This window comes from Solanum pennellii, chromosome 5 (assembly GCF_001406875.1).
Source record: "Solanum pennellii chromosome 5, SPENNV200".
In the NCBI taxonomy this organism is placed as follows: Eukaryota; Viridiplantae; Streptophyta; class Magnoliopsida; order Solanales; family Solanaceae; genus Solanum; species Solanum pennellii.
In genome coordinates, this window is record NC_028641.1 from 3,133,686 (window position 1) to 3,147,090 (window position 13,405).

At 29.7% G+C, this 13,405-nt stretch overlaps 1 protein-coding gene across 3 annotated transcripts; it reads right to left on the reverse strand.

The window, feature by feature from the left end:
- Positions 1 to 242: 242 nt before the first annotated feature.
- LOC107018619 (CDP-diacylglycerol--serine O-phosphatidyltransferase 1-like) lies at positions 243 to 7,156 on the reverse strand. 3 transcript variants are annotated; one of them, XM_027917308.1, is made up of 14 exons: positions 6,400 to 7,156; positions 5,449 to 5,526; positions 4,712 to 4,915; positions 4,085 to 4,150; positions 3,654 to 3,713; positions 3,096 to 3,186; positions 2,880 to 2,934; positions 2,682 to 2,761; positions 2,444 to 2,560; positions 2,254 to 2,338; positions 1,409 to 1,500; positions 965 to 1,218; positions 771 to 859; positions 243 to 571 (listed from the first exon to the last, which is right to left on the reverse strand). In XM_027917308.1, exons 3-14 carry the CDS (start codon positions 4,873 to 4,875, stop codon positions 444 to 446), a joined length of 1,281 nt encoding a protein of 426 aa, XP_027773109.1. In that variant the 5' UTR covers positions 4,876 to 4,915; positions 5,449 to 5,526; positions 6,400 to 7,156; the 3' UTR covers positions 243 to 443. The 3 variants fall into 3 exon arrangements, with proteins under 3 accessions (XP_027773109.1, XP_027773111.1, XP_015074630.1); XM_027917310.1 differs by having other exon boundaries at positions 5,411 to 5,526; XM_015219144.2 differs by lacking the exon at positions 5,449 to 5,526.
- Positions 7,157 to 13,405: the final 6,249 nt, after the last annotated feature.

Below are 13,405 nucleotides of genomic sequence, written 5' to 3' on the forward strand. Positions count from 1 at the left end.
GGGTTAGTTGTTTTGATACTCGCCGTTTTATCATTGGATCCTAATTTTCTTAGGCCCAAATCTTGTTTCTTGATTTTTCAAGAAGTCACTTATTTGTTTCTCGCTCCACTACTGAGGCTGACTATCGTGTCATGACTCATTCATCTTTAATCAGAAGTTAATCAGAAGTCTCGCATATGATTATACGAGCGCTAGAGAAAATCCTAGTAAAGAGCACTTCCTCTTTATTTGAGGCAACAATATTGCAGCTCAACAAACAAGAACTTTTTAGCCTATTGAAAAAGAATTGAGGTTCACTACATGTTTAAAATGTACTAAGATTTAACCTAAAAAAAATGCAAACCATATACAGTTACAAGGTAATGGGTATTTACAACATGGTTGAACTCTACCCAAATGAAAGCAAAGGAATAAAGAATGGCTGGGGAACTGCAAACGTAAACTCAATCGCGCTTTCTCCTCATCGTTCTATGTAAATGCCACGACCATGCAGCCAACGACATCAAAAGGCCAGTACCGATACATGACCATAAAATTACCACCCATTTGGGCATTGGGTTTGGAAATGATCCTGAAAGACGAAGCAAAGAAGAACATAAAGCGGAGAATACATAAGCCACTGGGGATCTGGTCTTGCCACAAGGGACATGTTAATTGTCCACCGAGTTTTGAACAATGCTAATAGCTCGTCCTCAGGATTTCTCGGTTACCAAATAAAATAAACTTTGCTGAAATACTCGTAAAATGAGAAAACAAGATGTAGTGCTCACCATGTCCAAACTTGATACAGATTAGGAGCTCAACAATGCAGATCGCCACTGAAAGCCAGCAAAATGCTCCTACCTTCTTCGCTGGTTTTCTGAATATGACGGTAGTAAACGGAAAAGTGAGAGATAAAGAAAAGGAACAAGAGCTTATGGGAGTAGTACACATTTCACTTCATAATGCGAGTGGTTGGGCATACCTGTCCTGTAGATACGAGTTATATTCGCGGATTGTTGGTAACGCAATTAACCACCAGAAAACCAATCTATACACTATCAAAGGATTTCTTGGAGGAATCCAAAGACAGAACTTCAAAAAGAATGTATTTAACTCCACAGTCAAGAATATGACACAAAGACTGAGGACTTGAATAAACCGCCATGGACCTAGAAGGGGACGCCATTCATCTTTATCCCAATGAGCTGGCGTAAATTGTCCAAGAGTTCGCTTGACCTATTAAAAAAAGAATAAGCTGTGTGTTTAATAATAAAACTATCTGTCGCTGGGAACCCCGTTCGTAGTACTACAGAATAAACGTCCTAATATTTCCACTTTAACTGTATGGGACTTGTATAACGCAACTTAGTATATCTGATATTCCTCGAAACCATATGCGACCAATGTAGCAATTAACGGGATATACCTTGCCCATGATATTTGGTTGCCTGCTAATGCCAACCCACTCGTATGTTTTCCCATCAAAATACCGAACGGTGCGCATTCCAGCCCATATGCCTGCATAAGAAATCAAATAGGTAATTTTAGTGCAAAATAATCCCAGGAGAACAAAGCATATCTGTAAGACCATGAACAGACTTGAGCCACAGGTAAGCAAAATATGCAGAAAATATGGATTTAATGTTATAATAACTATTCGTTGTATTCCTTAGCTAATAAAAAAACAAAAACAATCACATCGACGAATGTCGAACCTCAAAAACTTCACCCATGAAGATTCATTATATCAAACAATCTCTATACAAAGGCACAAATTCCACATCATCTGTAATAACAATATTTTTGGTGAAATGGAGCCTGATGATCGCCATAAACCCATAGCCTAGTTATTCATGTCGTTATCAAAATTTTGCTCTGAATGATTTAGAGGGGATGGGGTGTCACAAACAGAACACAAAATCAAGTACTTCATTCTCGCGATTAACTCTCCTTTCAGTGGTAGTCTTTATTTACCTGGACAACCACTTTTTACTGTATGAAAGGCAATATTGTATCTCAATACAATGTAATTTCACAGCAAACTAAATCAAAAGAAGCAAATTCGACGATACATTTGATTAACTACACTCAATCCGAAACTGTTTTTCAGAACTCAAAAGAACAAGAACTTCAACAGGCAAGAGATAGAACATTAACCCCTTGATTAACTAGAAACGGATGCAAATTGTGAATATGATATAAATTTGTTGTAACCATGTCAAGAATGTAAAGTTCATAAGAGCACAAGGTAGTCGGCTTCAAGATACTCACCGAACCAATTGCAGATCAATATGTCAAGAATAATGCTGTCCCACCAACACTCATTGAAGTTTGGTAACATGTGGCGGAAGGTAAGCTGATAACATAAGTTCAATGAGGACGGAAAATACTGAACAACTCTCATTTGGAAAATGAAAATTTGCTGAATAAACATTCAAAAGAAGCCGAGTAAGGCTCTGACCTCCATAAACTCGAATCCAATGGACAAAACCCACAAAAGAGGTTGATTACGAATCATGATGGCCTTTCCCCACCACCCTATGATATGAGCCAAAACAAACTCATCAAACAGTGTGTCCTACAAAGCAAATACGCCATCAGAGAGGCTGCATTTTCCTGCAGCTTGTCCAAGAAAGCAATACAGGATTTTGGAAAAAAAAATACAAAAGGTAAAAGGATTGTGAAAGAAGATATCATACATAAAGATTCTTAAACCTGTTTGTGGGATTTTCAGGTACGTAGATTCTGCAATCAGCACCATAGGATCTTTCAGGTAGCTCTGCATAGTAAGTTAAAATAGGTATAAGTTGCAACTCACATCGCAAAGCCGATAAACAGCATGGATGTTATAAATAATTCACCCAAAACTGTTATGAAGAACATGCCAAAATCCTTACCAATACCAAGATCAGGATGTAGATATCTCATAAATTGCTGAGCATCATCCCGCTTCTAGGGAAGAGACGATAAAGTATTAATATCTCACAACAACTGAATTGGCTGAATTATAACTTGATTAGATATCAGAAGGGAAACTGAAGTATGAAACATAATTACTGAATCATTCATTCATTTATACAATTAGATAACATGAATTCTGCTAACCAACTTACCTGAAAAAGCAAAAACGTCAAAGCAACAAGGTAAATGACAGCCATTCCATGAACTAGGCGCCAAATGGCAGGATGTGGCCTAATGAGCACGCTGTAATGAAGAACCTCACAGATTAATATGGTAAAAGACCATAGACCAAAAATTGCAAATACATCTGCACTAAGCTAATTTCAAATCAGGGGGGGAAAAGAAGGCGAACTCTAAAGGTCACATTTGAAGCCTAAAAGAAAAAAAGACTTGAGCTGCGGGTCTACTACAAATAACCTCTCTACCTTCACAAGATAGGGGTCAGGCCGAATACACACCACCCTACCCATACCCCACTTGTGGAATATACACGAGATATGTTGTTGTAGTTGTAGTTGACTAACCAAAGAGGAGTTGAAAAGATAATCATTCTAGCACGTTCACAGCCAAAAAGTAAAAATAGATAACACTAATAAATAATAAATAACCACCAACTCCTATTTTTAGCTAGAGTTTACTAGTCAAACCAAAAATATGCAGAATACAACTCAATAAGACCAGAGAGAGAGAGGAGTATAGTAGCAACTTACGTGGAGGGGGCTTGCAGCAAAGAGTAAGCAAGATACACAGCAATCATAGCCCAAACACCCCTAACAGAGGCAAAAACAACTCTCATGAACATTAAAAAGGAAAAGATGTTTTTTTATAAGATAAGAATATAAGACAGAACCATGATACTCATCCTGTTTCATTTCAAGTGGAGGGGTTCAGGGAACAAGAGTCAACAAGTTAATTTCAGTGTAAAAAGGGACATTAAATTCAAGTTTTTTTGTAAAATAAAATTTACATACTTAGAAGGTACTTAGAAGCTACACGACAGGTCTATAAGTCACAATAATTAATCATTCAAAATACTTTAATATAATTAAGAAACTTGTGGTAGAAGAATAACCTATTTAGACTCCCAAATAGCAACAATACCACATGAAATGGGATAGAGAGAGAAATAAAAAGTGCACACCTTTTCACAGATGCCACAATATCACTGGAAGAAGTGTTTTGTGAGTCGAGAGCTCCACTAGCCCAACTGCAATCATAATAACATAAGCAAGTAAAAAAATGTATTGTTATTAGCAAGCAAAACTAAAAAGGAACCAATAATTTGCAAGCAATCAGTAAGGCATCCTAATTGAAGATCCCATGTGCTTTGGTATACCAAAAACAACTTTTGATTAATACGAAATTCAATTAAAACTGCAACGACTTGATGTGTCATACGTACAGCAAAAGGATTTCATTTCACAAAATAGCCAATTCTAATAAAACAATTTTACATATCCTCAAAAAGAAGAGCTTTTATATTATTATCACCGAAAGGAAAAATAAAAAGAAAAAAAAAGCTACAACAATCTAAGCATCTGACTGAAAATCTAATTCATTGATGACACAGAATATTGTACGGACATCTGAAAGAACAGAAGAAATGGCACAAGAACTAAAATTTCTTCTAGGAATTCCCTCATAGTCCAAGACGCTTATCCAAAAAAAAAAAAACAAATACCCCCATACTCCAAGAAGAGAACAACTATTCCTGTCCATAGCAATTATTTTACCTCTGAATATAGAGCATGTACATTAAAAAACTTACATGAGTAAACATGCACCGATAAGCAACAACGTAATAGTGTGAGGTTTGTTCGCCCAGGAAGTCCATGGATCCAACTCATCATCAATATTCAATGTGCTAAGATCACCGTTTTGAAGGGAAACCGTATTCTTTTTGTTACCCTTTCTATGTCCATTAGGCTCCATAGCCCTAGCCTATAAGAATTCAACCTCTTCCGCCTTTTCGCTGCAGAAACAAGATAAATGGAACTTCAACTACCAATACATAGTGATTCTAGGCGTGTAAAATAATGAAAACATTTCAAAGAAGCCATCAAAAATAATAGCAGGATGCTCCCTATTGGGCTCAAGCTACTATATGACATACAAATCACAATATATTTTATCAAAGGTACCTTCAGAAATACAACAAACTTATAATAACTTAATCATTACTGCATATCCTAAAAGAGTAAGTAGACTTCCTTTCGAAACAGGAAGTGTAGGAAAAGCAAACACAAACCTTTTTTTGAGAATGGTAAACTAAAAGGAAACATAATCTAAAGGAAAATTCAAAGTAAAGATAGGAATCCAAGAAATAAGTAAAGAAAGGGATACATTTTAATCTACAGACCCTCAATAAAGAATATACTCGAAATCTGTCACCTCCCTCCAAAGAAAAGGGAAATTATCAACGGGTAGCTCTTATTGGTTCAAGGTTTTAGCTCGCATTCAAACTGACCTTAAAAGATATAGAAGCATACGGGATTAAAGACTAACTTCGAATAAACTACACCAAAATAGCCTCTTTAATTGGAGAATAATCATTTCCGTGATGCCAATTAACCAAAAATCTGTCTGCATAACCACACAAATACAATCGAAATTGATCATTTCCAATGCATGTGACTTACAAAAAACAAGGAGGTAAACAGAAAGATGAACAAAAACAAAAACAAATCTTTCTTCCAATACCCGGAAACAAAAATGAAACTAGACTGTAACTACCAACGCGAAATGAAACAAATTTGAACAATTTAGTGTTGGTTGTTAGCACAATAAGAACATCAACTACTATCATACTAGTGATGCCAATTAACCAAAAACCAGCTAATTCTTTACAACTAAAATCCACATAATCACACAAATCCAATCGAAATTGATCATTTCCAACGCATGTAACTACCAAGAATATTGGTGGAGCCAAAAATTTTACTAAGAAAATTCAAAATTCGAAGAAGCCAACACACCAAAAAGCCACAAGGTGTTCACCAGAAACAAAATGGACCTTGGAGTCTAACTAGCAAAGCAAAAAAGCAAACAAATTTGAAGAGAACAAGAACAACCCAAAATTCAAAAATATCCCAAATGTAACATACATAGTGCATGCCAATCAACTATTCGCAAAGCTAAGATTTTCACTAAGAGATTCAAAATACGAAGAACTAAACCCAACAAGAAGCCAAATGAGATTCAATATTTACTAATAGTACATATACATTTTTAAAAAACAATTTTAACCATATATAAACAACGTACAAACATATCGTCCCTACCTAACTTCGCTCCTACCACTCCATTAAGTAAACACTACAAGAAAAAAATCCCAGTTTTAAAGTTAACAGTAATATACTCTCTTACCTAAAAATATATACATAAATACATACACAAAATCTATTTATAGAAAGAAGAACTGGAAAAAGTAAAGTCAGAGAGGGGAAAAAAACTTACGTAGAGAAGACAAAAGAACTAAAATTAAAAAGCTGACAATCACAGAGAGAGCCCTAGTAGTAACAGAGAACAACGAATCCTGGCCGTTGGATGAAAAAAATGAATAGATTTTCGAAAATGGAGAAATGGGTAATGTAGATAATCAACTATTTAGCAAAAACAGAGCAAATTTATAGAGATTTCAATAAACACAGAAGCAAAAAAAAATCAAATTTTTCAAAAATGGAGAAATGGGTATTGTAGCTGTTTACTAAAACAGAGCAAATTCATGAAGATTTGAATGAACATAAAAGCATAAAAGATCGAATTCTCAAAAATGGAGAAATGGGTATTGTAGATAATTAACAGTTTAACTAAAACAGAGCAAATTCATGGAGATTAGAATGAACACAAAAGCAAAAAGAAAAAAAGAAAAAAGATCGAATTTTTGGAGGAAAAAACAATGAATTTTCATAGATGGAGAAATGGGTATTGTAGATAATCAACTGTTTAACTAAAACAAAGCAAATTCATGGAGATTTCAATACAAAAGCAAAAAGAAAGTTTAAAAACTAAACAAAAAAGATAAATTTTTTTGGAGCAAAAAGAAAAAGAAAATTTGAACTTCTTTTTGCCTCTTTTGAGAGAAGAAAACAGTGGTAACTGAAAGTTCACACGGCGGCGAAAAGGCGGTGAGTTTTAGAGAGAGAAAGAGGAAGAAGAAGAGGAGAAAGTAGAGAGAGAAAGTTTGGTTTTTTCTTTTTTTTTTTTTGGTCAAAGAGAGATTTGGTTTGAAGAGATTTTATAAAGTTGAGTATTTATTGCTTATTCTTATCATTAAAAATTAAGGTACGTTTTTTTTTTTGGAAAATTACAGGTCGGAAGAATATTTTTTTTATTTTTGATTCGTGTTCGATATTTATATAGAATTTTAATTGATTTAGATTTATAAATTACATTATATAAATTTTTTTAGAGGTATTTTTATTTTTACCTTAATTGATATTTTGATATTTATATTTGTGGAGTCTGATTAAATATGAAAAAGTCGCGTATTAAAAATAAAATACTTACTATTTTATTATAATAATAGATAATAATAGTCTTTATAATGTCTCGATTATCAATAAATTTAAAATTTTAATATATGTTGAAATATATTTTAGCCTCAAATATATGATTTAAGTAGGAAAAATATGATATTTGAAAGAAAAAGGAAATATGCATTTAATATGAAGGGAAAAAACGGTTAGAATTTATCAAAATCACTTTTTCAAACTAAAAAATTCACTTTCTACTTGTTTTGAAAAAGAAATATCATAGAAAACAATTTATATCTTTTTTTAAGTGGAGATTATATTGTATTTGAACTACTTTGAAAACTCTATCATAATTAAATGCAGAGAAAAATATGAAAAACACTCTAAATTAGGCGTGAATTATTAGTTTCATTCTCAGATTATTGATAGTCTTAAAAACACTTTTTAACCTGGCTTATTGAAATTAAATATAAACCTAATTTTGCAATATGAATGAAATACGTTCCAAAATTATTATCAAATTAAGAGTGCTTTCAATATTTCTCATGTTTTATTAAGAGCTCAATTTTATTAAAAGAGTTTAAAACTACTTGTTATGTTATGTGACAGATTTTGGATATATTTAAATTTCATTAGTAAATTAGAAAAATATTCTTAATTATCGATAATTCAAAAACAAAAATAATAATTTACATCAAATTTAGAAATATTTTCAATATTTTTAAATATTCGAAATAGTATAAACATAATAGATCGAGAAAATTCATAGATTGATATTTGTCATACTGAATAATAATGATGATAAATTTATGAATATTCTCAATAAAAAGATCAAATATGCATATGTCAATTGATTAAATTAAAGTATATTTTATTAGATATTATATAACAATCAAAATTATAATTTACTACTAATAATTGAGGGGTCAAACTTGTTATTGAACACTTTATTTTAATTGATATTTTATAAAATACTTTTTTTTTTTAGATATTATACATTGTACTTCAGGTATATCATATATGCTTCACAGTTTGGTACTTGTACTGTGCTTTGAAATGACAAACATACCCTTTACATTGGGAAAATAAGTTTTGGTAACGTTTGTCTTCTGCTTTCTTAAATAAAAAAAGTTAATAAAATATATTTTAAAAGTTTTTTTATTTAATCAAATAAATGTTTTCTTAAGCATTTGTAGTACTATCATCTAAAAGAATTAAGTAAATGCTTTAGGTTTTATCACCATTTCAACACTTCATGATTTTTTAGTAAAATTAGTTAGTTGATTAGATGTGTTGAACAAATGAATCGTTATATATAAGTTATCATTATGCGATGAAAGATATCAAAATATTTTTATTGTAATTTAATTTATGTTGGAGCGGTGAAGTATTTACGTGAATGATTTTAAAGAAATTAAGAGTGATTTATATTAAATTAAATGTTATTTGAGTCTCTAATGGTAAGGAGAGAGAAAAATCTTATACTATTAGTATCTTTATCATTTTGGAATATTCTTTTTTAATAAAAGATTATACTTTTTTTCATCACCATGATATTATCCCAATTTGATTTTGGTTATAGAAGCATATATGATTATGATAAAAGGTTAGTAAATACTTCCTCCAATTTTTTTTTACTTTGTTAAATATTTTTTAATTTAATTTTCTTTTTTACTTATTCATTGACAAAGTTTTTTTTTATTATTACATTCTCTGAGTTTAAAATATTGAATTAATATCATTAAAAAAGTATTAAATAAATAATAGAATCTTATCAATTAATATAGATAAAATGATAAAATTTCTATACCATACATTATTCCTAATAAATATATATACATTTCAAATACATACCTTTTTTTGTAAAAGAAAAACATATCATTTAAACAATAATCTACCCTCAATTATTTATAAAATATGTACTAAACCTACTTTTCATATGCTTTCTCTTTTTACAACAATATACTTAATATAGTTTCACAAGTGGAATCGAGGATGGTGTTGATAGTGTATAAACAATCTTACTCCTAATTAAAGAAGGTATAGAGACTGTTTCGAGTAGGTCCTTAATTGTAATCATAAGTGGAATTGAAGGATAGTTGCGTGTAAATAGTTTTACCGCTACTTTGAGAAGGCACGACAAACTGTTTCAGATAGATATTTAGTTGCAATCTCACAAGTGGAGTCAGAGAAGAATGATGTATTAACAATTATATCCTTAATTTGAAAAGGTAAAAAGACTGTTTCTGGCACACGATCGTCTAAAGAAAATGTCTTCTCCATTTGAATCTAACTTTTGCTATTACTTAATTTCTTTTTTCTTCTTCTTTTTTCTTATTGGGGAAGAAAAGATATTTTCTTTAAAAAATAAGTACTAAAATGGGGGAATTGGACCAATTAGTTGATTTATGAATAGGGGAAATTTGGTAATTGTGGCTTAAAATAGGGGGGACAAAAACAAATATAGGAGAATAGTCATAGTGCTAGTAGGCTTATAACCTTTTAATTGCAATGGGGCCCAAAACTTCATTTATTGAACTATTAAAGCCCTTTAACATCTGTAAAAGTACAGAACAACCCAAATAGAAAGAGACAATTTATTATTCGTCAACTCTTTGCACAAGTCCTTTTCATCTTTATTTATCTTTTCATGTATCACCGTTAACGTTGAATCGAGATAAATAAGATTTTTTTATAAAGTACTTAATTTTTAAATATAAAACTTTTAGGTGCAAGTCTAAATTTAATTAAGTATTAACGTGGTTATCGAACAATGAAAAAAGAAAAAAAAATATCTTTATTATTTATTAGACATTTTAATTTGAGCTCTTAGAATGATAAAATTATGCTTTAAAACGCTTTCTTTTTAACTGACTTTACACAACATGGATCGTATTAAACAAGCCGTAATATGAGCATGGGACGTTGAATGAAAAATCAATAACGTAAAAATTGAGGTTCATGTGTGTATCAAATATCGAATTATAAACTTAAAAATAAAACTAATATATTAGGTTTAAAACATCAATCAAGATGTTACTGATCTTTATTTTGAATAATTATATACAAATTGTTAAACTAGTAAATAAAAATAAGTATATATAACATTTTTTAACTTAGATTACTTTTTTTCCTAAAAAAAAAAAGAAAAAAAATGACTTCTCAAATAGTAAATTTTTTTTAAATATATTAGAAATTAGAATATCAACGAAACATTGCATTTAGCTATATGAATTTCGTCTATCGGTCCGTCGCTTTTTTGCTTATAGTTAATATAAATTTATTGCTAAATAGGATAAATTTTGTTATTTAATTATAAAATTGGTCCGTTTATAAAATCAATTTTTCAATAATTATATTTGATTCGTATTATTTATGGAAAGCTTTAAATATTCCTAAAGAAAACATTCTAACAACTTTAATCATAAGAACATTCACTACACAATCTCATTTATATTTTCTAGTTGATGTCTTACTAAATTAACACACAATTAATTAAAACATTAAAGAAATTTTGAAGACAAAAGGCAATTATATATTCTTGCATTTATGAATATGCATATACTTAAAATAAATTTATTTTTCAAAACAATTACATAATTTGAACTAAAAAGAATATAGTATTTTATTGAATGTGTGTCAATGTCCATATTCTTGAATTTTACATAACATGGGTGCAACCCCACCCCCACCACACCCACCCCCACCCCATCCTGGTTTCTCTTGGGAAGGGGTAGAAGTGAAGACAAAATAATAAATATTTTAAAATTTTCCAAAATTGTAAAAAATAATGGGGAAAAAATCCTAGGGAACAGTATCCATATGGTAAAATTGTTTTCAATATTTATTTGATGAAATGGGGAACACATTAAATTATAATAACAATATTTAAATTCATGCAATAATATATTCAATGTAGTTTTGAGGGGAATTTAGAAGGAAAAAAAAATATGTAAATATTATTTCTATTTTTTCATAATCGAGAAAGTTGGAGGGGAATTTAGAAGGAAAAAAAGATGTACATAAATATTATTTTTATTTTTTCATAATCGAGAAAGTTGGAGGGGAATTTAGAAGGAAAAAAAATGTACATAAATATTATTTTTATTTTTTCATAATCGAGAAAGTTGGAGGGGAATTTAGAAGGAAAAAAATGTACGTAAATATTATTTCTATTTTTTCATAATCGAGAAAGTAAAAGGTTATTTTTATCACACAAATATGTTTTTTTAACAAGTGTAGCATATTTCAATTTAGATATTTTCTTATTTTAATTGAAATTATTTTTCGATCGCAATCAAAATAGTTAATCATGAAAGAGAAAACCTTCCATTGAAATAGGACATCATCTAATTTATCTTTTTGAAATAAAAAAATTATTTTTTGATATATCTTAAATTCAAATAAAATGTTTTATAATTTTTTTGTGTGTGTTTCATTGCAAATTGCTTCATGATATAGCTCTATATCTTCTAGCTTAATTTTATCTCCTTGTATATTTTATTTAACAAATAGATGTTGGAATAAACACATTACAATAAATATATTTTAATTTGTTGTAAATTTTTTTATTTTGATGATTGTCTACGTCACAAATTTAGAAAATAACATGATAATCAATAAGAATAGTAATAGAAATCGAATAACAAAGGAACTATGATTACAGTATAACTAATATTATTTAGAAATTAAAATCTTTGGTAAAACAAACCTTATTAGAACCAAACAAAAATAAAAAAAAAAGTTTAAATAAAAGGCATCTTAGTTTAATTAAACTGAATATTCCTTATAGTTATACCATTTTACCTTCTAATTTTGCTCACTTTTGAAAACAAAACAATAAAGAATATACAAATTAAAATGAAATATTATTGTAGTATAAATAAATTAGACAATAATTGTTGGATTAGTCATCAAGACAATAAAAAGTTGTTAGCTTTAATAACTAATCCATTAAGAATATGGACTTTTAATTTATTAATCTACTGATTACAAATGATTGGCCAAAAATAAACAGGTTGTCAATAGTGTTAATAATCATATTAATCTTCATTTATTTGTTGGATCCACCAAATAAAATAATCAATACATATATTTTTTTTTTCAGACTGACAACTCCTCCATCACCATATGTTTGTTTGAGATTTTGACCAAAATATCTTGTCCACTTATTTTATTTTATTTTTTGTCAAAAAAATTATTTAAAAGGGAATCTCAAATTTGAGATCCAAATCAAATATGGATCAGATTTAGAACAACTAAAAAAAAAGATTGAATCCCCCCCCCCCCCACCCCACACACATAATAATATCCTCTCAATTGACAATTTGAACCATTTAAGTATTTTACAATATTTTTATTTTTGGTTAAAGTGGAAAAATATCGAAGTTTTACGAATTCATCTCTAAGTAACATTAAAAAAAAGTGAATTATATCATGAAATTAATAAGAATGATATCAAAACGTTGAATATAGTGTTTTTCATGATTAGTATTTTGAAACGAGTCAAGATATTAATTATTGTAAAATACAAAACTTTTTTAGTGAGTGAGTCTATTACCTCGTGTAATGTAAAAAGAGAGATAAGATTTATTACAAATGATTCACAAATTATAGTTTCAATAAGAGGAAGAAAGAAGAAACATCAATTTACGCGAGAAATATTAAATTTAAAATTTGAACGGCATATGAATTTAAATAAAAAAATCACTATATATTATTTGACTTATAGGGTTCTAGATTTATTATATTTCTTAGAATTTGAAGTTAAAATTATCGAGTTCAGACAAATTCGTAACTGATGCATGGATCAACCCATAGATTGTCAAAGGTTCTTTGGCTCAACTTTTCAAGTGTCAAACTCAAATGAAAATGTGACACTAACTTTTAGAGGTAATTTTGGAACTTGTGATTTGTGAATATATATGAATGTGACACTATTCTTTTGTGACCACAATATTCTACTAACCCCCTACCCCCACCCCCAC

What these genes read in the sequence shown, in the direction of transcription:
- LOC107018619 (XM_015219144.2), bottom strand. Translation starts at nt 4,875, where the DNA reads ATGGAGCCTAATGGACATAGAAAGGGTAACAAAAAGAATACGGTTTCC. An exon ending in ATCGGTGCATGTTTACTCAT is followed by an intron (nt 4,151 to 4,711) that starts GTAAGTTTTTTA and finishes TTATGATTGCAG; the next exon opens with TTGGGCTAGTGGAGCTCTCG. An exon ending in AACCAAATATCATGGGCAAG is followed by an intron (nt 1,219 to 1,408) that starts GTATATCCCGTT and finishes TTTTTTTAATAG; the next exon opens with GTCAAGCGAACTCTTGGACA.